Here is a 25,670-nt window from a genome sequence, read left to right as displayed (position 1 = left end):
CCCGCCTCCACCACCCAGCAACGTGTGTCCTTAGGCAGGTGGTCTAACCTCTTAAAGCCTCATGTTTGGGTGGGATTTTTAAATTTATAAGAAGGTAGTTATGAAGATTAAAGGAAATGAGTTGATAAGGCATCTAGTACAGTGCCCAGGACGTAGCAATCTGTGCTTCGGGAAGGAGATGCAAAAGCGAATCCTACTGCCTGTAGGTAGGTCTCCTCTCCTAAAAGAAAATGCTAAAATCCTAGTATGCTTGTAATTCTAAGACATGTATGCGTTCAGAATTACATATACATCTTCACTTATTTTGCTTCACTAAAATATCTGAGTTTTGTAAAACTTATCTGCTTAATTTCTTTAAAAAGCTTTTCCTTACTAGGAGATATTACTATACTTATAAAAGGGAAAAAATCCAAACCAAATATAATCTGAAAGTTTCCTTTTCAGATTTCTAGAAGTTAAAATGTTGGTGAGAGGTGGATCTATTTTAATGCTTTGTTCTTTGATTTTAGCAGGAAAGGAAGGACAAGAAATCCTGGGGCCTGAAGCTCGGGCAGATGAAGTGGGAGGTACAGGTAACTCTTGCCTTTTTCATGCACACTGTCGTCCTTGAACAAGGCCTTTTGTGTCACTGGTTTGTGCATCTGTGAGTCCTGAATTTAGTCTGTTTCCTACTCTTTATCTTGTCCCCTTTAAATGTTTAAATACCTAGGCGTGTGGGACACTGGATGGAAAGTTAGCTCTCTATATTCTTCAAATACAGCGTAAGCTTACAGATTCATGTAATACAGGTTTCCAGCCATCAGGATGACAAGTGTAATCTACAGATAATCCCCAAATAAGTATCTGAATGATAATTTAAACTTCTGTCAAATTTTTTTACCATAGTTATAGAAATACAGATCTAACTATTTTGAGTTTCATTATTAGTTACAAGGATCTACATTGAATTGCCCACAAGACAAGAGAGAGAAAAATAAGCAGATATAATCGCTTATCCAGAAACCAGACTGAGAATCATGGACACTGATGAGTGAACATGTCACAGCAAACAAGAGAATAAACATTTTTCTTGTAATTACTGTGATTGAAAAAGGCCAAAATGACGTTGAAAATTGCTTCTAGGTGACTAAAAGTACATACTCTCTGAGACTTAAGGCTATTCCTCTGTAATGGAGTCAAATCAGATTTAAGAAGCAAAAGAATAAGTGCAAATCTTAAATCCAGATCTTACATATGATAAGAGTAGGCACTTAATTATTGTGTCTCATAAGTCAGTCTTAGAATGTAAACTTCAAAAATAAATTCCAGATTATTAAAACATTTCCTCAAAATTCTGTACTTAAAAGTAGTATAACTGTATTCTGTATATACAACCATAAATTAGATATTTCTATCATATAGTTTTAATTAAATTTTGGTTTTTTCCTTTGGTTTAACGTTTATGGTTTTTTTTTCTTTGCAGTACATTTTAGGAGTATTCCACAGAGCCTTATAAATTACCTTGTGTTGTGTAAGATGAGTGTGTTTTATAGTAATGTGTCAAAAATAGATTTTCATCCATAATATAAGCGTCAGCCCTCCCGTACTTGTCAGTTCTATAAAACAAAGAGCAAGTCATTGTACTGTTCCTGAAGGTGCATTCCAGATTAACTAAATAATAATGGAGTATGTGATAATTTATGGTGCCTGCAGCCAAAGGTTTTGTATTCTGCCTTTAATATGGTTATGTTGAACTTGCATGAATAATGTATTCAGGTATGCTTGTTATCAAATATTTGTCAGGCTAACTCACACATTATATAAAATATTTAAACGAGGTATTTGTTATTAGTAAAATAGTGTTAATGAACACAAAAGAATGCTGTTCATTACTCTTTTATTTAATGTTACAATTTGATGACTTACATTACCAGGGTAATATAAGTTATTCTGTAAAAGATCGTTTGCCCTTTTAGGCAAAATGCCAGCAAAAAAGACATTTACAGTTCCAAGTTTACAGTATTTTACCTCACAATTTGCTCTTCACTACGAAAATGAATGAATTCTTTCAGTTTGAAGTACTGAGTAATACATAATTTCCCTCCCCCCACCAAAACAGTCACATCTGGAAGATACAGTCACTGTGTATCAGCCAGAGCTGCCACTGAAACACAGGACCCTCTGCCACAAGACGATGAGTCCTGTGCATTATTTCCTTGGAACATGGGGAGTTAGGAGTAGACAGACATTTAGTGAAACCCCGACAAGTGCACTTTTCAGCAAAGAAGGATGGAAATTAGACGTTTGAGACTATTGAGCAGTTAAACTTTTAAAACTATGTTTCGCCTTCGCTTTTGTTACTTCCTTGACTTCTAGGGAATAATGTGCTGACAGAGTCAACAAAAACCTGGCACAAAGGTCACCATCATTAGTTTAGAACTTTGTCAGCTTCTTTCTGTAGCTGACTTCCTTCTGCAATTCACGAAGTGAAGAGAACTATGGTCTCAGCTTAGTATTCAGAGAGTGAAAAATCACCCAAAACAGGCTTTGTTCTTCTAAGCATCCCTCTTCTGTTTATATAGCTGATATTGTGCAGAGTTTTAAAATTGGAGGATAAAGATAGGATACTTTATTCTGATGGGAGTGAAATACTGATGGCCACGTTAAAAATGTTATTTAGTCTTTACACTAAACATTTGTCTCTCTCTCCTTGCTTTCTCCAATCTGCGATGATAACCCTGTAATTCTGCACTTCGTCAAATGATTATAGTTCTATACTTTGACAGTTAGCTCTGAGTTTTGTCACACCTGAAAGAAAACCAAATTATCATTATGTGTTTCTCTGTGTTTGCTCATCTCTTTAATGTTTAAACACGTAAGGTTATCAGTCTTAGGACGAGGAATTTTGCTTTATAATTGACCTTTTCACAACATGCACTTCCCAACACTTTAAATTTTATGGGTGAAACTGTGGAATGTCTGGTCTTAGCTTGAAATTGGCTTGGTAAATGCAGGTTCGTGGAGACAGTGTAGTTGGAAAGACGCCAGAATTTGAAAGCAGACTCCTAATACTGAATCATCTGCTCCAATTTAATGTTCACCTTACCAGGACTGCTTTGAGGAAAATAGATGACAATTATACAGCACTTACTGTGTGCCTGGTACAATACTAAGCACATACTGTAGTAATTCATTTAATTCTCACAACTACCCTAAGAGGTGCTGTTATTATTCTCCAGATGTTATGTTATACACATGGATCGTGTATTACTCCCCAAGTTTCTGATGGACATATAAAGTTCTTCATTTTAAGTGTAAGTACAGCTGACCCTTGAACACATGGGTTTGAACAGTGCAGGTCCACTTACATGCAGATTTTTCCCGATAGTAAACACGGCAGTGCTGCAGTCTGGCCTTGGCTGAGTCGAGGATGCAGACCCACGTACGCAGAGGCCGACGCTAAGTTACACATGGACCTTGGACTGCATGGAGGGTCGGCACCAGTAACCTGCCCCGAGTTGTTCAAGGGTCAGCTGTACTTACAGCCTAATCTCTGGCATATTAAAAATGACATTTCTAACATCACTCTTATATTTGAAATCCAAAGAAGTGTAATACCATTCATTTTTAAAATATGAATAAGCTCTTCTTTAAGAGTCAGAAATGTTATGTCATAATGTTTACCCCTTGAACTCATATTTCCATTCTATGTAGCCCATAGAATTTGATGCTAACATAGTGTATATTTCCTGTTCGAAGATATTTTTGATCAACTCTCATTTCCTTGCAAGAAAAACATGTACAGAAATTGAAATCTAAGTTTCTCTTAAGTTCCCAGGAACCATACGGCTCTTAAGATTAAAAAAACGTTATGGATTGATTTATCCTATGATTATTAGTCCTACATAGTTGATCACAGCATACATGACAAATTGTAATAAATATGGTTGACCCTTGAACAACATGGGGACTGGGTCGCCGACCCTCTGCCCAGTCAGAGTCCACACATAACTGAGAGTCAGTGCTCCCGTGTACGCAGCCCCTCCGTACACAGGACCCCTCCCTGTCCGCGGTTCCATACCCGTGGCCACAACCAACCATGGATGGTGTAGAACGATAGTATTTACTGTATTGAAAAAACCCAGTGTAAGTGGACCTGTGCAGTTCAAACCTGTGTTGTTCAGGGGTCAACTACTGATTAAAGAAAAATGTTACTGGAAATGAGATTAAAGGAGCTGAAGTATTCTTCAATTAGCCCATATATCAGCAGTTCAATGTTGCTTATTCTAGAAGAAAAAGTGTTCAGCATTAATTGTTTCCTTTTTTTCTTTAGCACTGAGATAACCTTATTCTCATAAATAAAAAGGTGAAATACATTTTTGTTATAAATGATTTATTCGATTCTTTACATATTCAGATTTGCAAAGAATTATGGTTATCTATTAATAAAAATATTTTGATGTCTTGTCAACTGACAGTTCTATTAAATGCTCCTTCAGTTTTGTTGAAAGCAAACATGGAAAGCCACTTAATTTCCTAAAGGATTTGTTTCCCAGTCACCAGAATCATTGACTCCCTCCTTTCCTGGGACATATGCCAAAAGGCTTTACCAATACTTACTTATCAAAGGACTAATGATACCTGTTTTGGCTTTTCTTACTTTTTTCCCCTCACTTTGAGGCACCTTGTTTAATATATTCAGAAATGGTTGGAGATACTGAAATCTTGCTAATTTTAGTACCTTCTGTCAGTACATTTTTAAATAAAAATCCTTTTAACATGTGAATTAACTATATTTTGATCAATACCTTAGAGCTATAGACTTAGTTCATTCAATTTCTGGAAAATCTGTACCTAATAACCTTACTAGTAAAACCGGTTATCACTGTTAGACCAATCAGCCAAATCAGACTTTCTCTCAGAAGAAAAAGGGCGTCTTCATTTTTCTAATTAAAATAAATGCATCGATACACATTTTGAGGGATTTTATAAAATATTTTCTATGAAAAATATATGTTACAAATAATGAGGAATATATAAAGTATAAATAAATACATCTTTAAAATAGCTTATTCAGTAATGAGATTAAGATCATTTAGATCTAATGTAATCGTTATGCTTTATAAAAATCTTGGTCTCCAAATGGGTACCTTTACAACCAGTGTGGAGATAAACTTATAACTTACTGAGGATGAAAGGTTTGTGTATAAAATACAGATTATATAATTCTGAAAAACATATACTATTTAAAACCTCATCATACCATCATCTAGCATATATATAGTTACTAGGCTATAGAAAATATAAACATTTTAAAAGTGGAGACTATTTAACTGAGATAAATATTTTTAATATAATCTGATAAAAATATTTTTAAGTAACCTGTCAAATCTATATTTCTGTATAGGAAATCACATAAAATATAAATTTCATTCATGAGTTTAATCTAGTTTAACTTGAAACTTTGAAGTTACATTGAAAAGACCTAATAACACAGACTTGCACTGCTTTAGTTATTCAGAAGTGCTTATTGTTCTAGCTAATGACAGATCCTGGGAAGGGTTTTCGAGAATACTCTTTGCTTTGCTCTCACCAGCCTCCTGAATAGCAGTGAATGTTTTAATAATAGGGAATGAAACAGGTGAGATCATTAAAGGAAAATTACTCTCACTCCCTCTGGATATATTATATAGCTGAGTTCAGAGCTTTGTAACTAGGGCCAAAATAATCCCCATTTCAATTGCCACACTTTATCCCTGATAGAAATCCATGTAAACAGGAAAGGCTGGACGCCTAGAGCGCTCTTATGTTGCCCTGACTGACCAACAAAGAAGGTTTTCCCCAATCGGTATTTTGAATCGTTTTCCTTCGGCAACCTGGAGGCTTTTTACACTCCGAGGCGATGCACGGTATTAACGTAAGGGATGGAGGGGGAGGGATCTGCCTCTTTGAAGTCAGAGCAAAGGACTGTGAAAAGCAGGGGTAGAAAGAAGAACCTTCAGGATTCTAGGAAGGACCGTGCATGGAAGCTGAGGATCTGGAAGTAGATTCCATTTAAACCAACAGTACTGGCTTCCCTTTAAAAGAGCCTCCCCTCCCCCCCCTCCCCCCCCCACCGCACACACCACCGGATCCAGTAACCCTGGTTTGGTGGCTCAGAGGCGTCAACTAAAAACTACGGTTCTCAGTACAGTTACCATTGAACAGCACAGGCCTTAGAGGCACCTGACCCTCCCCGCGGTGGAAAATCTGTGTGTAATTTACAGCCAGCCCTTGCAACACGAGGTTCCTCTGTGTCCACAGTTCCACATCCACGGATCCAACCAACCACAGTCATGTAGTACCATAGTATTTACTATTGAAATAATCCGAGTATAAGTAGACCCACTCAGCTCAAACCCATGTTGTTCAGGGGTCAGCTGTGTACAGCAGATACTAAATAATTGATAGCTCTTGGCTGCACTGAAGAGGAGGAAAAAATGACGAGTCATCATGATTACTATGTCATCGGCTCTAAGTCTGTTAATAGCAGCCACCCTGAGGAGTTGGGTTACTGCTCCTGTGCAAGACTGCTTTGGTAACTGTCGAACAAAAGGATGCCCTTACATTTACCATTTTAATTTTTCTTCATTAATTTTTTTGGCTGTGCTGTGTCTTTGTTGCTGCACACGGGCTTTCTCTAGTTGAGGCGAGCGGGGGCTGCTCTTCGTTGTGGTGCGTGGGCTTCTCACTGCGGTGGCTTCTCTTGTTGTGGAGCGTGGGCTCCAGGTGCGCGGGCTCAGTAGTTGTGGCTTGCGGGCTCTAGAGCGCGGGCTCAGTAGTTGTGGCTTGCGGGCTCTAGAGCGCGGGCTCAGTAGTTGTGGCTTGCGGGCTCTAGAGCGCAGGCCCTGTAGTTGTGGCGCACGGGCTTAGTTGCTCCGCGGCATGTGGGATCTTCCCGAACCAGGGCTCGAACCCGTGTCCCCTGCGTTGGCAGGCGGGTTCTTAACCCCTGCACCACCAGGGAAGTCCCACCATTTTAAGCACCAGTTCAGTCTGCTACTTTATAAATTTAGAACTGAGTTCAGTCTGAAGTGTGTGAAGAGGTCAGCCATGAGACACCCGGGGGCCACCCTGACCCAGGACAGTTAGCAGCAGTGTGGAGCAGACCCTCCTCCGGGAGGAAACGGACGGGAACCCCAGGATACCAGTCCCGCTCTGCAAACACGGCAACGCTCTGGGCTGCCTTCTCCAAGTGAAGACGTGCTGTTAATGCTCGGAACCTTCTGACTCAGGGAAAATGCCTCTCCTTCACCCCACAATTAACATTTACTGAGGAAGAAACACAGAAAGAATAGCCCTGCCTGTATCTGAATACCAGGGTAGATAGGAAGCAATTTTATCAATTTGATACTCTTTGACTCTTATTAGAAGTCTTTCCAACTGTAGGGAACTATTAAAGCTATTTTCTGAGAAATCACATAACTGAACTGAACTTCAGAGCAGTTCGTTATTCAGAGAATGGTTCAGATTTCAAGCACAACTCCAACTAAATATGAACAGTAGGTTGCTAGGAAGGACTGAGGTTTGAGAACTACATTTTTCTCTTTTCCTGTTTTCCTTGCTTTATCATTGATTCAGAAACTAAGGATTCAGCCAACCTTCTCTGTGTCTTGTTCATCAGTAAAATGGAATGGAAGTACAACCCTAAAGCTTTCAAGGGATATCGTGACAATGTCAAGACTTTTATAACATCTTAAACTTATGAAAACGGACTTCTTAATAGCTTAGAACAGAACGAGTAAATTTTTAATGTTCTGTAAATATTTCCTGCAAATTCAAGAACAGTCATTTATTCTCCCAAGATAAACAATTTCTTATTTAGGAAAACTGTGTAACAACTTGGTGGTGAAGTTGGTTTTTATAGAGTATGCGTTTCTTCTAGTAAAAGATGATGAATGCGACTCAGATGCAGAAAATGAACAAAACCATGATCCCAACGTTGAAGAGTTCCTGCAGCAACAAGACACTGCAGTCATCTACCCCGAGGCGCCCGAGGAGGACCAGAGGCAGGGCACGCCGGAGGCCAGCGGGCACGATGAAAACGGTAACAAGCATCACGGCCGCTTTGTTCTCATCTCCAGAGGATTATTGCTTCCATTACTCTATGTGGGAACCCACTCTACTAGAGGGAACATTTTTGAAAACCAACATTTATTGCAGGTGGCTGTAGAGAGTGATCTCTTTAATGAGTGGAACACTGTCCATGGTAACAGTATAGCATTGTGTCAGTGGCCTCTCGTGTATATAGTGTGATGCCACCACATGTGCAATGCTTAGGGCAGTGCCTGGACATTGATTTCCATTCACTTACATGGTAGCAAGTAGTAGAAATGGGAACTAGGATGACCCTTAGTGCCCTTTGATTATTCTCCACTGTTCTGGCAAGAAAAGCGTGGCTGTCTGGTTCAAAACATACTGATTTGGAGACAGATGGTTTTCCTGTATCTACTTTGGTCCTCTCTGATATGAACAGCCAGTATATAAAGAGTGGTGAAATACAATAATAATGCGTTCATACTCTCCTGAAAAGAAAGATGCTGTCATTCTGCCTTCCATGCACTAGAAACAGATGAAAATACTCCTGTAAGAAATTTTACACAGTATCTGTACCAAGAACTAGGAAGATGCTTGGAATGTTGGAGGATATTTGAAGTATTAAGATCCTAAATCTGGTTTGGTTTCTCCAGGGTTCCCAGTTTAATGGATAGATTTAGCTTAAGAGCTCAATAATCAACTTTTTTAAAAGACTTTTTAGAGCAGTTTTATATTTAGAACAAAATCGTACAGAGGTGCAGAGATTTCCCATATTCCCCCTGCCCCCCCCCCATTATCAACATCACTCACCAGAGCGGTACTTTTTTTTTTAACCAAGGATGAACCTACACTGACACATCATAATCACTCAAAGACCTTAATTTGCATTAGGGTTCACTCTTGGTGTTGTACGTTCTGTGGGTTTGGACAAATGTACCATGACAAGTATCCGTCATTATAGTATCACACAGAGTATGTTCACTGCCCGAGAAGTCCTCTGTGCTCTGCCTGTTCATCCTGCCCTCCTCCTTGCCCTGGCAACCACTGATGTTTTTATGCCTCCATAGTTTTGCCTTATCCAGGATGTCTTATAGTTGGAGTCATATAGTACATAGTCATATAGCCTTTTCAAATTGGCTTCTTTCACTTAGTTATGCATTTAACTTTCCTCTGTGTCTTTTCATGGATTGATAACTCATTTCTTCTAAACGTTGAATGATATTCCATAGTCTGGATGTACTGCATTTTATCTATCCATTCACCTACTGAAGGACACCTTGGTTGCTTCCAAGTTTTGGCAATGATGAATGAAGCTGCTGTAAACATTCGTGCACAGATTTTGGTCTGGAAATAAGTTTTCAGCTCCTTTGGGTAAATACCAAGGTGCACAATTGCTGGATTATATGATAAGGGTATGCTTAGTTCTAGAGGAAACGGCCAAACTATCATCCCGAGTGGCTGCACCACTTTTCATTCCACCAGCAATGATGAGAGTTCCTGTTGCTCCACGTCATGGCCAATATTTCACGTTCTCAGTGTTCCCGATTTTGGCCATTCTAATAGTGTGTAGTGGTATCTTGCTGTTTTAGTTTGTATTTCCCTAATGAAATATTATGTGCAGCATCTTTTCACACTTATTTGTCATCTGTATATCTTCTTTGATGAGGTAACAAAGTCCTTGGCCCATTTTTTTAACTTTATATTGGAGTTAGTTGATTTACAGTGTTGTGTTAGCTTCAGGTGTACAGCAAAGTTATTTAGTTTTACATATACATATCTATTCTTGTTCAGATTCTTTTCCCATATAGGTCATTGCAGAGTATTGAGTAGAGTCCACTGTGCCATGCAGTAGATCCTTGTTGGTTGTCTGTTTTACATATAGTAGTGTGCACATGTGAATCCCAATCTCCTCATTTATCCCTCCCCCGCCTTTCCCTTTTGGTAACCGTAAGTTTGTTTTCAAAGTCTGTGAGTCTGTTTCTGTTTTGTAAATAAGTTCATTTGTACCATTTTTTAGATTCCACATATAAATGATATCCTTTGATATTTATCTTTCTCTGTCTAACTTAGTATGAGAATCTCTAGATCCATCCATGTTGCCGCAAATGGCATTATTGCATTCTTTTTTATGGCTGAGTAATATTCCATTGTGTATATATACCTATATATATACACCACATCATCTTTATCCATTCCTCTGTCGATGGACACTTAGGTTGCTTCCATGTCCTGGCTCTTGTAAATAGTGCTGCAGTGAACATTGGGGTGCATGTACCTTTTTGAAGTATGATTTTCTCTGGATATATGCCCAGGAGATGGATCGCTGAATCATATGGTAGTTCTATTTTTAGTTTTTTAAGGAACCTCCGTACTGTTCTCCATAGTGGCTGTATCAGTTTACATTCCCACCAACAGTGCAAGAGGGTTCCCTTTTCTCCACATCCTCTCCAGCATTTATTGTTTGTAGATTTTTTGATGATGGCCATTCTGACCGGTGTGAGGTGATACCTCACTGTAGTTTTGATTCTCATTTCTCTAATAATTAGTGATGTGGAGCATCTTTTCATGTGCTTTTTGGCCATCTGTGTATCTTCTTTGAAAGATAAACAAAATAGATAAACATACATTTGTATATTTGGAGAAATACACACTTCTCCAAATGTAAATATATATTTGGAGAAATGTATATTTAGATCTACTGCCCATTTTTTTTTTTTTTTTTTTTTGCGGTACGTGGGCCTCTCACTGCTGCGGCCTCTCCCGTTGCGGAGCACAGGCTCCGGACGCGCAGGCCCAGCGACCATGGCTCACAGGCCCAGCCGCTCCGCGGCATGTGGGATCATCGCGGACCAGGGCACGAACCCGCGTCCCCTGCATCGGCAGGCGGACTCTCAACCACTGTGCCACCAGGGAAGCCCTGCCCATTTTTTTGATTGGGTTGTTTGTTTTTTCGATATTGAGCTGCATGAGCTGTTTGTATGTTTTGGAGATTAAACCCTTGTCGTTCACTTCATTTGCAAATACTTTCTCCCATTCTGTGGGTTGTCTTCATTTTCTTTATGGTTTCCTTTGCTGTGCAAAAGCTTTTAAGTTTAATTAGGTCCCATTTGTTTATTTTTGTTTTTATTTTCGTTACTCTAGGAGGTGGATCCAAAAAGGTATTACTGCAATTTATGTCAAACAATGTTCTGCCTATGTTTTCCTCTAAGAGATCTATAGTATCCAGACTTACATTTAGGTCTTTAATGAATTCCGAGTTTATTTTTGTGTATGCTGTTAGAGAATGTTCTAATTTCATGCTTCTACACGTAGCTCTCCACTTTTCCCAGCACCATTTATTAAAGAGACTATCTTTTCTCCATTGTATATTCTTGCCTCCTTTGTCATAGATTGACCATAGGGGTGTGGGTTTATTTCTGGGCTTTCTATCCTGTTCCATTTATCTGTATTTCTGTCTTTGTGCCAGTACCATACTGTTTTGATGACTGTAGCTTTATAGTATCAGTCAGCCTGCTTCCTCCAGCAGCTCTGTTTTTCTTTCCCAAGATTCCTTTGGCTATTCAGGGTCTTTTGTGTTTCCATACAGATTTTAAGGTTTTTGTTCTAGATCTGCAGAAAATGCCATTAGTTATTTGATCGGGATTGCATTGAATCTGTAGATTGCCTTGGGTATAGTATAGTCATTTTGACAATGTTGATTCTTCCAATCCAAGAATATGGTATATCTTTCCATCTGTTTGTGTCATCTTCGATTTCTTTCATCAGCATCTTACAGTTTTCTGCATACGGGTCTTTTGCCTCCTTAGGTAGGTTTATTCCTAGGTATTTTATTCTTTTTTCATGCACTGATAAATGGTATTGTTTCCTTAATTTCTCTTTCTGATCTTTCGTTGTTAGTGTATAGGAATGCAACAGATTTCTCTGCATTAATTTTGTGTCCTGCAACTTTACTGAATCCATTGACGAGCTCCCGTGGTTTTCTGGCAGCATCTTTAGGATTTTTTGTGTATAGTATCATGTCATCTGCAAACAGTGACAGTTTTACTTCTTCCTTTCCAATTTGGATTCCTGCTATTTTTTTTCTTCTCTGATTGCTATGGCTAAGACTTCCAAAACTAGGTTGAATAGAAGTGGTGAGAGTAGACATCCTTGTCTTGTTCCTGATCTTAGAAGAAATGCTTTCTGCTTTTCACCACTGAGTATAATGTTAGCTGTGGGTTGGTCATATATGGCCTTTATTATGTTGAGGTATATTCTCTCTATGCCCACTTTCTGGAGAGTTTTTATCTTAAATGGGTGTTGAAATTTTGCCAAAAGATTTTTCTATTGAGATGATCATATGGTTTTTTCCCTTCAATTTGTTAATGTGGTGTATCACACTGAATAATTGTGGGTACTGAAAAATCCTTGCATCCCTGGGATAAATCCCACTTGATCATGGTGCATGATCCTTTTAATGTATTGTTGGATTCTGTTTGCCAGTATTTTTTTTGTTGAGGATTTTTGCATCTTATGTTCATCTATGAGATTGGCCTGTAATTTTCTTTTCTTGTGGTATCTTTGTCTGGTTTTGGTATCACGGTGATGTTGACCTCATAGAACGAATTTTGGAGTGTTCCTTCGTCTGCAATTTTTTGAAACAGTTTCAGAAGGATAGGTGTTAACTCTTCTCTAAATGTTTGATAGAATTCCCCTGTGAAGCTATCTGGTCCTGGACTTTCGTTTATTGGGAATTTTTAAATCAGAGTTTCAGTTTCAGTGCTTGTGATTATTGTTCATATTTTCAATTTCTTCCTTGTTCATTTCTGGGAGATTGTACCTTTCTAAGAATTTGTCCATTTCTTCTAGGTTGTCCATTATATTGGCATATAGTTGCTTGTAGTAGTCTCTTAAGATCCTCTGTATTTCTGTGGTGTGTCCATTGTAACTTCTCCTTTTTCATTTCTAATTTTATTGATTTGAGCCCTCTCCCTTTTTTTCTCGATGAGTCTGTCTAAAGGTTTATCTATTTTGTTTATCTTTTCAAAGAGCCAGCTTTTAGTTTCATTGATCTTTTCTAATGTTTTCTTCGTCTCTATTTCATTTATTTCTGCTCTGATCTTTATGATTTCTTTCCTCCTGCTAACTTTGGGGTTTTTTTGTTCTTATTTCTCTAGTTGCTTAGGTGTAAGGTTAGGTTGTTTATTGGGGATTTTTCTTGTTTCCTGAGATATGACTGTATTGCTGTAAACTTCCCTCTTTAGAACTGCTTTTGCTGCACTCCATAGGTTTTGGATCTGTCTATAAGTAGATTCTTGGTTTGCGGTTACCATGAGGTTTTGATACAGCAGTCTATATATGTATATACAAGATTGTTTTAAGTTGCTGGTCTCTTAATTTCAAATGCATTTCCAAATATCCTGCATTGTACTCTCCTCTTCTCATGATTGCTGGTTTTGATAGCATGTTTGTGAGTGGATGATTTCCTACCTTTACTGTATATTTGCCTTGACCAGTCAGCTTTCCCATTCATAATTTTCTTGTTTTCTCTCATGGGCTTTTCTTTTCTGCCTAGAACAGTTTCTTTAGCCTTTGTTGTAAAGCTGGTTTGGTGGTGCCGTATTCTGTTAGCTTTTGCTTGTCTGTAAAGCTTTTGATTTCTCCATCGACTCTGAACAAGAGCCTTGCTGAGTATTCTTGGTTGTAGGTTTTTCCCTTCCACCACTTAAATATATCCTGCCACTCCATTCTGGCCTGCAGAGTTTCTGCTGAAATACCAGCTGATAACCTTATGGGGATTCCCTTGTATGTTATTTGTTGCTTTTCCCTTGTTGCTTTTGATATTTTATCTTTATCTTTCATTTTTGTCAAGTTGATTAACATGTCTCTGCATATTCCTCCTTGGGTTTATCCCTTATGGGACTCTCTGCACTTCCTGGACTTAGGTGACTGTTTCCTTTCCCATGTTAAGGAAGTTTTCAACTATTATCTCTTCAAATACTTTCTCAGGCCCTTTGTCTCTCTCTTCTCCTTCTAGGACCCCTATAATGCAAACGTTGGTGCGTTTAGTGTTGTCCCAGAGGTCTCTTAGGCTGTCATTTCTTTTCATTCTTTTTTCTTTATTCTGTTCTGCAGCAGTGATTTCCACCATTCTGTCTTCAGCTCACTTATCCATCCTTCTGCATCATTTATTCTGCTATTGACTCTTTCTGGCGTATTTGTCATTTCATTTATTGTATTGTTCAACTCTGTTTGTTTTTTAAATCTTCTAGCTCTTTGTTAAACATTTCTTGTATCTTCTTGGTCTGTGCCTCCATTCTTTTTCTGAGATCTTGGATCATCTTTACTATCATTACTGTGAATTTGTTTTCAGGTAGATTGTCTGTCACTTCATGTAATTATTCTTTTGGGGTTTTATATTGTTCCTTCATCTGAAACAAATTCCTCTGCCATCTCATTTTGTCTCACTTTCTCTGTTTGAGGTCCCACAGACCACAGGATCGTAGTTCCTCTTGGTTCTGGTGTCTGCCCCCTGGTGAGTGAGGAATGGTCATGGGGCTTGTGCAGGCTTCCTGGTGGGAGGGACTGGTGCCTGCCCACTGGTGGGTGGAGCTGGGTCTTGTCCCTCTGGTGGCAGGGCCGTGTCAAGGAGCGTGATTAGAGGTGGCTGTGGCTCAGGATGACTTTAGGCAGCCTGTCTGCTGATGGGTGGGGCTGCGTTCCCACCCTGCCGGTTGTTTGGCCTGAGGCGTGCCAGCACTGGAACCTAAGGGCTGCTGGGTGGGGCCAGGTCTTGGTGTCAAAATGGCGGCCTCCAGGACAGCTCATGCCAATGAGTACCCCCCGGTACCTCTGCCACCAGTGTCCTTTTACCCACAGTGAGCCACAGCCATCCCTCACCTCCCCAGCAGACCCCTCCAAGACCAGCAGGTAGGTCTCGCCCAGGGTCCTATGAAGTCACTACTCTTTCCCATGTCCCAGCTCACATGAGACCTTATTTGTGCCCTCCAAGAGTGGTGCTTCTGTTTCCCCAGTCCTGTGGAGTTCCTGCAGTCAAGCCCCACTGGCCTTAAAAGCCAAATGCTCTGGGGGCTTCTCCTACCAATGCAAGACCTCCAGACTGGGGAGCCTGACGTGGGGCTCAGAACTCTCACTCCTGTGAGAGAACCTCTGTGATATAGTTATTTTCTAGTTTGTGGGTCAAACTAGAAAATAATTAGTATGGGATCTGATTGTATTGCGAATGTGCCCCTCTACCATCTCGTTGTGGCTTTGTCCTTGGAAGTAGAATTATCTTTTTTGGTAGGTTCCAGCCCTTTTTTGTTGATGGTGGTTTAGCAGTTAGTTGTGATTTTTCTGTCTTTGTGAGAGGAGGTGAGCTCAGGTCCTTCTACTCCACCATCTTGTCCTCCAGGTTTACTTTAATCTCAAGTATGTATTCTTGAACTCAGTAGTTCCAGTGTTGATTTCCTGATTCTCCGTCATGAAGTTGGAGGAGGAAGGGGGCTATGATTTGGCCCATTTTTTAAATTAAATTATTTGATTTCTTAGCAGTGAGTTTTAAGAATTCTTTGTATATTTTGGATGCTAGTCCTTTTTCAGATGTGTCGTTTGAAAACAGTTTTCCCAGTCCATGGCTTATCTTCTGATTCTCTTCTAGTTCTCTTGTTATTGTCTTTCATGGAACAGAACTTTTTCATTTAATGAAGTCCAGCATATCAAGTATCTCTTTCATGGCTCATGCCTTTGGTATCTAAACTGGCATTACCATACCCAAGGTCACATAGGTTTTCTCCTGTTGTTGTCTGTGATCCATTTTGAGTTTTGTAAAGGGTGTAAGGTCTGTGTTTACATTTTTTTTTGGTGTGTGGATGTCCAGTTGCCTTTGCTTTTTGGGCTGTCTGTTCTGTTCCACTGACCCATTTGTCTGTTCTCTCACCAACACCACACTTTCTTGATTATTATAGCTACATAGTAAGCCTTGAAGTCAGATAGTGTTGGTCTCCCAACGTTACTCTTCACCTTCAGTGTTATGTTGCCTCTTCTGGGTCTCTTGCCTCTCTGTATAAACTTAGAATGTCTGTCATTATCCATAAAATGACTTGATTGGGATTACATTGACTCTGTAGACCTAGTTGGGGAGAACTGACATCTTGACAATATTGAGTCAATGTTGAGTATCCATGAACATGGAATATCTCTCCATTTATTTAGTTCTTTGATTTTATTCATCAGACTTTTGTAGTTTTCCTCAAATAAACCTTATACATAATTTGTTAGATTTATGCCTAAGTATTTTTGGTGCTAGTGTAAATGGTGTTGTATCAATCAACTTTTAAATGTTTGAATGAAATCGAGAAGGATGGTACAGAAAACAAAACAGATTCCATTGTGAAGAGTCAACTGTACCTTCCTTAAATCAGGAATCAGCTATGCAAAAGAGCAGAAAGAGAAGTTTCACTCCAGAATAGATAGGATTTCTGTAACTAATTTGGTGACAAAGGAAAAAGAAGTAGGGTACTCTAGGAATTGTTTCCTGCAGTGTGGCAAAAGGACACGTTTCTGAAAACTATAAGTAATTACCCCCGGGGACACTGCATTTCAGCTTAATGATATGCGTTCTGTTGATCTGTTTGCATATTTGCAGAGTCCGTAGTTATTGGCATTATAATCCTGTTGGGCCTTCGTTTTCTACTTTTGTTTCTTGGTTGTTTTTTTTTCTCTTAAAGAAAATGTGATAACATTTCACCTGAAGAAGCAGTAGCTTACCATAGATATGAAAGGGAAATAGAACATTTTAAATGCAGATGTGTATAACTGTGTAACAAAGAGGGTTTCAGAAAGTATCAGTGAAAGAAAATAATGAAAACTAAAGAAATGTTCCATTGCATAGATCAAATAAGGTTAAACTTTGTAAAGTCCATTGTTACAAATCAAGGCAGTAAAATCCCATAAAAATTGAGGCCTTAACTGTTCTGAATTAGTAAAACATTTTTTGTTTTCTTTGTCTAATTATTATTCAATATGTTTTTAATTCAGGAATTCATTACTTTTAGGTATATAATCTAATTTAACTGCTAACACAGTATTTCACAGTAGATTTTCTGTCACACCAGCAACATCTGTTTACATAGAAAAAGTGATTATCTTCAGAAGCACTTAGGTTTTTAGTGTTTTAACAGATTAAACATACCGTCTGCATGTCATAAGTTGTAAACAGGGAAACTTCAACAGATGGATTTATCACAAATTCTGGTTCAGTGGGGAACAAATCAGGAAATTTTTCACAGGTTTTATATCAGTCTGCCTACTAAAGGAAGTTTAAGATACAGAAATTTAAAATGTTTTTTAAATAAGTATATGCATGGTCACAGACACATAAAGAAATTATTGTTCAAAAAATGGTCAGATATAGGTTGGATTTTTTTAGTAGTATTGAACTGCTACCATAAGCTTATTATAGGAATTCTAAAAAGAAACATTTTTTTCCTTACATGGCAAGTCTTCATTGCTAAAAAGTGAGTTTTTAAAAAATAATATTCCAGTGCTGGTTTATGAGTATGAACATTCAATAGATACTGATTTATGAAAAGAACTTGCTATTTGAATATGATAAACTTGTCATTTTATGGATATTTTGTTTACTGATTGATTGGAAGGATTAATGAAGGTAAAGAAGAAAATAGAATAATGCAGGCAGACCGCTTATGACCCAGGAGTACAAGGAGCTTGAATCATGGAATCACACTGTGACTGTGGTACTGATGACCAAACACCTGTAACGGTGGACTCTGACATTAGCTGCTGAGACCAGTAGGATAGACAGACAGTCTGGCAAGGAGAGTGTCCCAAATGTTGATTTCCCACTTGTCTGTACAAATAGGAAATTGATACTAGACAAAATATAACTTGATTTCCCCCCAAAATGTCCTCATGTGGCTACTCTAGTCCCCAAAGAAGGGGGGGTCATGCCAGAGTCATCACTAAGAGAAAAAAACTCTGGTTCCAGGTGACTTGCGAACTGCTGACAAACAAAAAAACAGCATAAACCATGGGGGTCTTGGTTGTGTGATTTTATTTGTATATTTGATACATATTTCGGCGTATTTAGCTGTGTAGTGTCAGGTGCTCAGCTTAGTATTTGCAGGCCTGCCCTTAAGCAAGACATTTAATTTACATAGACTTGAATTTCAATAATGGGGCCACATGTTTATGAAGCATTTGAAGAATGTTCCGAAACTTTCTTTGGTGGTCTTTTTCTGTAAGAAATCCAAAATGAAGGGAAGATGATATTTACAATAAGCTGTCACTTACGAACTTATTTCTTTGAAGAAATACATCAAATATGGAAATCTACTCTTAGTTAAATATTAATTGGCCAAAGAAGTATTAGATTTTTAGAATTGGCAGGCTTAGATGGTTCCATATATAAAAAATATCTAGTTCACTCCACAAACTACAGTTCATCCATAATGCCCTTATTTTCTGAAAGCTATCGTAATAGTCACCCAGCTAAAACTATACAGAAAATGTGCTGGTGTGTTTCAGGAGGAAAAAGAACATGAAGAGCCGTGCAGGGGGCGTCTCAGGGGGCCAGGCCTGGTCTGGCCCCGACTCTTTTGGTCTGAACTCGGGCACAGGGCCACACCTACCTGCAAGGGAGTCTTAGAAACATAGTCCATGTGCTGCTTACTCTCCAAGGACTATAACTAGAGTGTCGTTTTTCTCTAATTAACCTTGAAAACGAAGAGAAGAAATATGTTTTAGTGAAAAAGTCACACAGCACGCGTTTGACTTCTGACTTCATCATTTACTGGCTGTGTGATTTGGAAGTTATTTAGCCTTTTCTGGGCCTCACGTTCTTTCTTTATAAAATAGAGGGGGAGATCAGTGTGTTGTTTTGAGGATCAAATACAAAGCATAATGTCTGGTACATACCAGAGGACCTTGGTGGTAGCTTTGGTAATTTTTTTATAACATCTTTATTGGCGTATGATTGCTTTACCGTGGTGTGTTACTTTCTGCTGTATAACAAAGTGAATCAGCTATACATATACGTACGTTCCCATATCCCTCCCTCTTGCGTCTCCCTCCCACCCTCCCTATCCCACCCCTCGAGGTGGACACAAAGCACGGAGCTGATCTCCCTGTGCTATGCGGCTGCCTCCCACTAGCTATCTACCTTACATTTGGTAGTGTATATATGTTGATGCCACTCTCTCATGTTGTCCCACCCAGCTTACCCTTCCCCCTCCCTGTGTCCTCAAGTCCCTTCTCTATGTCTGCATCTTTATTCCTGTACTTGGACTTGTTTTTCTCTCTCTGACTCACTTCACTCTAGGACAGACTCTAGGTCCATCCACCTCACTACAAATAACTCAATTTCATTTCTTTTTGTGGCTGAGTAATATTCCATTGTATATATGTGCCACATCTTCTTTATCCATTCATCTGTCGATGGACACTGAGACTAGTGCTTCCATGTCCTGGTTATTGTAAATAGTGCTGCAAATGAACAGTGTAGGTAGTACATGACTCTTTTTGAATTATGGTTTTCTCAGGGTGTATGCCCAGTAGTGGGATTGCTGGGTCATATGGTAGTTCTATTTGTAGTTTTTTAAGGAACCTCCATACTGTTTTCCATAGTGGCTGTATATACATTCCCACCAACAGTGCAAGAGGGTTCCCTTTTCTCCACACCCTCTCCAGCATGTATTATTGGTAGATTTTTTGATGATGGCCATTCTGACTGGTGTGAGGTGATACCTCATTGTAGTTTTGATTTGCATTTCTCTAGTAATTAGTGATGTTGAGCATCCTTTCATGTGTTTGTTGGCAATCTGTGTGTCTTCTTTGGAGAAATCTCTATTTAGGTCTTCTGCCCATTTTTGGATTGGGCTGTTCGTTTTTTTGAAATTGAGCTGCATGAGCTGCTTGTAAATGTTGGAGATTAATCCTTTGTCAGTTGCTTCATTTACAAATATTTTCTCCCATTCTGAGGGTTGTCTTTTCATCTTATGGTTTCCTTTGCTGTGCAAGTTTTAAGTTTCATTAGGTCCCATTTGTTTATTTTTGTTTTAATTTCCACTTCTCCAGGAGGTGTGTCAAAAAGGATCTTGCTGTGATTTATGTCATAGAGTGTTCTGCCTATGTTTTCCTCTAAGAGTTTTATAGTGTCTGGCCTTACATTCTTTAATCCATTTTGAGTTAATTTTTGTGTATGGTGTTAGGGAGTGTTCTAATTTCATTCTTTCACATGTAGCTGTCCAGTTTTCCCAGCACCACTTTATTGAAGAGGCTGTCTTTTCTCCATTGTATTCTTGGTTCCTTTTATGAAAATTAAGGGGACCATATGTGCATGGGTTTATCTCTGTTCTTTCTTTCCACTGATCTATATTTCTGGTTTTGTGCCAGTACCATACGGTCTTGATTACTGTAGCTTTGTAGTACAGTCTGAAGTCCAGGAGCCTGATTCCTCCAGCTCCGTTTTTCTTTCTCAAGACTGCTTTGGCTATTCGGGGTCTTTTGTGTTTCCATACAAATTGTGTAATTTTTTGTTCTAGTTCTGTGAAAAATGCCATTGGTAGTTTGATAGGGATGGTGTTGAATCTGTAGATGGCTTTGGGTAGTAGAGTCATTTTCACAGTGTTGATTCTTCCAATCCAAGAACATGGTATATCTCTCCAAGAACATGGTATATCCCTCCATCTGTTTGTATCATCTTTAATTTCTTTCATCAGTGTCTTATACTTTTCTGCATACAGGTTTTTTGTCTCCTTAGGTAAGTTTATTCCTAGGTGTTTTACTCTTTTTGTTGCAATGGTAAATGGGAGGAATGCAAGAGACTTCTGTGCATTAATTTTGTATCCTGCTGCTTTACCAAATTCACTGATTAGCTCTCGTAGTTTTCTGGGAGCATCTTTAGATTAGGATTCTCTATGTGTAGTATTGTGTCATCTGCAGACAGTGACAGCTTTACTTCTTTTCTGATTTGGATTCCTTTTATTTCTTTTTTCTTCTCTGATTGCTGTGGCTAAAACTTACAAAACTATATTGAATAATAGTGGTGAGAGTGGACACCCTTGTCTTGTTCCTGATCTTAGAGGAAATGGTTTCAGTTTTTCACCATTGACAATGATGTTGGCTTTGGGTTTGTCATATATGGCCTTCATTATGTTGAGGTAAGTTCCCTCTATGCCTACTTTCTGGAGGGAAATGGGTGTTGGGTGTTGAATTTTGTCGAAAGCTTTTTCTCTTTCAGTTTGTTAATAGGATGTATCACATTGACTGATTTGCGTATACTGAAGAATCCTTGCATTCCTAGGAAAAACCCCAACTGATCATGGTGTATGATCCTTTTAATGTGCTGTGGATTGCGTTTGCTAGTATTTTGTTGAGGATTTTTGCACCTATGTTCATCAGTGGTGTTGGCCTGTAGTTTTCTTTCTTTGTGACATCTTTGTCTGGTTTTGGTATCAGGGTGAGGGTGGCCTTGTAGAATGAGTTTTGGGAATGTTCCTCCCTCGGAAGAGTTTAACAAGGTTAGGTGTTAGCTCTTCTCTAAATGTTTGATAGAATTCGCCTGTAAAGTCATCTGGTCCTGGGCTTTTGTTTGTTGGAAGATTTTTAATCACAGTCTCAGTTTCAGTGCTTGTGATTGGTCTGTTCATATTTTCTGTTTCTTCCTGATTCAGTCTTGGCAGGTTGTGCCTAAGAATGTGTCCATTTCTTCCAGGTTGTCCATTTTATTGGCATAGAGTTGCTTGTAGTAATCTCTCATGATCCTTTGTATTTCAGCAGTGTCACTTGTCTCCTTTTTCATTTCTAATTCTATTGATTTGAGTCTTCTCCCTTTTTTTTCTTGATGAGTCTGGCTAATGGTGTATCAATTTTGCCTATCTTCTCAAAGAACCAGCTTTTAATTTTACTGATCTTTGCTACTGTTTCCTTCATCTCTTTTTCATTTATACCTGATCTGATGTTTATGAGTTCTTTCCTTCTGCTAACTTTTGGATTTTTTTGTTCTTCTTTCTCTAATTGCTTTAGGTGTAAGGTTAGGTTGTTTATTTGAGATGTTTCTTGTTTCTTGAGGTAGGATTGTATTGCTATAAACTTCCCTCTTAGAACTGCTTTTTGCTGCATCCCATAGGTTTTGGGTCGTTGTGTTTGGGCCGTTGTGTTTTCACTGTCATTGTTTCTAGGTATTTTTGGATTTCCTCTTTGATTTCTTTAGTGATCTTAGTTATAGTTATTTAGTAGTGTATTGTTTAGCCTCCATGGTTTTTTTTTCCTGTAATTCATATCTAATCTCATAGCATTGTGGTCAGAAAAGATACTTGATATAATTTTAGTTTTCTTAAACTTACCAGGGCTTGATTTGTGACCCAAGGTACGATCTATCCTGGAGAATGTTCCACGAGCACTTGAGAAGAAAGTGTATTCTGTTGTTTTTGGATGGAATGTCCTATAAATATCAATTAAGTCCATCTTGTTTAATGTATCATTTAAAGCTTGTTTCCTTATTTATTTTCATTTTGGATGATCTGTCCATTGGTGAAAGTGGGGTGTTAAAATCCCCTACTATGACTGTGTTACTGTCGATTTCCCCTTTATGGCTGTTAGCATTTGCCTTATGTATTGAGGTGCTCCTGTTGTTGGGTGCATAAATATTTACGATTGTTATTATCTTCTTCTTGGATTGATCCCTTGATCATTATGTAGTGTTCTTCTTTGTCTCTTGTGTCTGTTTCATAGGAGAATTGCTACTCCAGCTTTCTTTTGATTTCCATTTGCATGGAGTATCATTTTCCATCCCCTCACTTTCAGTCTGTATGTGTGCCTAGGTCTGAAGTGGGTCTCTTGTAGACAGCATATATATGGGTCTTGTTTTTGTATCCATTCAGCCAGTCTATGTCTTTTGGTTGGAGCATTTAATCCATTTACATTGAAGCTAGTTATAGATATGTATGTTCCTATTACCATTTTCGTAATTGTTTTGGGTTTGTTATTGTAGGTCTTTTCCTTCTCTTGTGTTTCCTGCCTAGAGAAGTTCCTTTAGCATTTGTTGTAAAGCTAGTTTGGTGGTGAATTCTCTTAGCTCTTGCTTGTCTGTAGAGGTTTTAATTTCTCTTATCGAATCTGAATGAGACCCTTGCTGGGTAGAGTACTCTTGGTTGTAGGTTTTTCCCTTTCATCACTTTAAATATGTCCTGCCACTCCCTTCTGGCTTGCAGAGTTTCTGCTGAAAGATCAGCTGTTAACCTTATGGGGATTCCCTTGTATGTTATTTGTTGTTTTCCCCTTGCTGCTTTTAATATATTTATTTTCTTTGTATTTAATTTTTTCTAGTTTAATTAATGTGTGTCTTGACATGTTTCTGTATGGGACTCTGCGCTTCCTGGACTTGATTATTTCCTACATTAGGGAAGTTTTCAGCTATAATCTCTTCAAGTATTTTCTTGGACATCCCTTTCTTTTTCTTTCTCCTCTTCTTCTTCTGTCCTCAATTCATTTCATTCTTTTTTCTGCTCTGTGGTAGTTATTTCCACTATTTTATCTTCCATGTCACTTATCTGTTTTTCATTGTCTGTTTGCTCTTTAGTTCTTCTAGGTCCTTGTTAAATGTTTCTTGTATTTTCTCCATTCTATTTCCAAGATTTTGGATCATTACTCTGAATTCTTTTTCAGGTCGACTGCCTATTTCCTCTTCACTTGTTTGGTCTGGTGGGTTTTTACCTTGCTCTTTCATCTGCTGTGTGTTTCTCTGTCTTCTCACTTTGCTTAACTTGCTGTTTTGGGGGTCTCCTTTTCGCAGGCTGCATGTTCGTAGTTCCCGTTGTTTTTGGTGTCTGCCCGCAGTGGGTAAGGTTGATTCAGTGGGGTTGTGTAGGCTTCCTGGTGGAGGGGACTAGTGCCTGTGTTCTGGTGGATGAGGCTGGATCTTGTCTTTCTGCTGGGCAGGAGGACCATGTCCAGTGGTGTGTTTTGGGGTGTCTGTGGACTTATGATTTTAGGCAGCCTCTCTGCTAATGGGTTGGGTTGTTCCTGTCTTGCTAGTTGTTTGGCATGGCCTGTCGAGCTGTAGGAGCTGTTCCACGTGTAGATGTATTTCTGGTGTATCTGTGGGTAGGAAGGTGATCTCCGCGTCTTACTGTTCCGCCATCTTGACAGTCTGTCCTGGCAATATTTTTTTAACGTTTTAACTTTAAAATATATGATCCTTCTTTTACAGGAACACCAGATGCATTTTCCCAGTTACTCACCTGCCCATATTGTGACAGAGGATATAAACGCTTTACCTCTCTGAAAGAACACATTAAATATCGCCATGAAAAGAACGAAGACAACTTCAGTTGCTCCCTGTGCAGTTACACCTTTGCGTACAGAACCCAGCTCGAACGTCACATGACCTCCCACAAATCAGGAAGAGATCAAGTAAGTGGAATGACTGCATTCACGAAATTTCCACACTGAGAACTCACCCCTCCACAGAAGGTGAGGGTTTTAATATACTGAAAAATTTAGGGGATGTGTCTGGTCTACAGCCTTACGAAAAGGAAAGTGATGATTCATTTGGATTATCTGGTCATTTCTGATTTTAAAAGCACATATGAACACTATGTTAGAGGTAACTAAGTTTTCTTTTTCAGGTAGGTCCCTTTCATCTCAATTTAATTGTTTTGCTTATACCATAACAAATATTTCTCTTACGTTTAGGATTTCAGAATACATACTACTGGAATGTTCAGTGTAGAGAAAACAACTGATTACATAAACTGCATGCCTCTAAAAATCTAAAGTTCAGACTCTAAACCATTTTTAATCTGAAGATTCAATTTTCATATGGTTTATTCTACTTGTTTCACTTTGCCTCAATTTCTAGAAGCATAGACCAAGACTATCCTGTAAGTGTAAGTTATATTTAAATTGTTGGCTCTGTACTTAAGTACAGGTTAAAGTTAAAGAAGCTTTTGCCAGTTGTCCTTTTATAAGATCCTGATAACTATCAACTGCAAGTAATGAAATTTAGCTACTTAATTCTAGATTTAAAAGTCAAGTAAATATTCAGCTGCACAGGGTATGTTGAGGCTATGTCCAGTTTCTTATATCCAAGGATGTGAACATCCGTCCACCTGAGTGCATGAGAGTCTGCTCTGTGTGCACCTAAGTCACAGATCCCCTAGAGGACAAGTTACCCCAAACCAGAAAACTGCAACAGAATGATGAGAAGGGTCAGCCTGTCTTCTCAGGACTCTGGGGACAACACTCACGAACTAAGATAAGGGGTGTGGGAGGGTGGCAGGCAGGGAGCAAGAACCAAGCTTCTCCTTAGGTGGGTCAGTCCACGCAGGGCACTTGGGGTGGAGCGAGCGCCAGGAGGGGAGAAAACTGACACACGGAAGACAAAGCCCATCTGTTCGCATCTGCCCCGCACGAGTCTTGTCAGGGACAATACAGACGCATGCTCTTGCCACCCTGGTGTCCCGACATGACCATGCTATAGACAAGCCCTGGGGAAAGGGCCTGCCAGGTGATGTTTGGGGAGCAGCTCTGTCCTGCCTCTGCTGCCCCACATCCTCTACCCTGAGGGCCCTTGTCAAAGGAGGGGACCTTCAGAGGACAGATGGAACTGGTGG

The 25,670-nt window shown here is 39.1% G+C and overlaps 1 protein-coding gene across 12 annotated transcripts in view; it reads left to right on the top strand.

Annotated features, from left to right (window-relative positions):
• ZEB1 (zinc finger E-box binding homeobox 1) overlaps window positions 1–25,670 on the top strand; it is a 192,700-nt gene that overhangs the window by 148,209 nt on the left and 18,821 nt on the right. For 4 of the 12 annotated variants that reach the window (XM_067704883.1, XM_067704918.1, XM_067704908.1 and 1 more), the window contains exons 3-5: window positions 510–572; window positions 7,904–8,065; window positions 24,266–24,468. In XM_067704883.1, the coding sequence (XP_067560984.1) occupies window positions 510–572; window positions 7,904–8,065; window positions 24,266–24,468 (428 nt within the window). The remainder of the gene's footprint in view (window positions 1–509; window positions 573–7,903; window positions 8,066–24,265; window positions 24,469–25,670) is intronic. The other 8 variants (XM_067704902.1, XM_067704890.1, XM_067704895.1 and 5 more) reach the window with 8 other exon arrangements.

The sequence above is a fragment of the Pseudorca crassidens genome, chromosome 1, assembly GCF_039906515.1.
Source record: "Pseudorca crassidens isolate mPseCra1 chromosome 1, mPseCra1.hap1, whole genome shotgun sequence".
NCBI classification, from domain to species: domain Eukaryota; kingdom Metazoa; phylum Chordata; class Mammalia; order Artiodactyla; family Delphinidae; genus Pseudorca; species Pseudorca crassidens.
The sequence above is the reverse complement of the archived record's forward strand: the minus strand, read 5'-3'. Positions and strand labels throughout refer to the sequence as shown.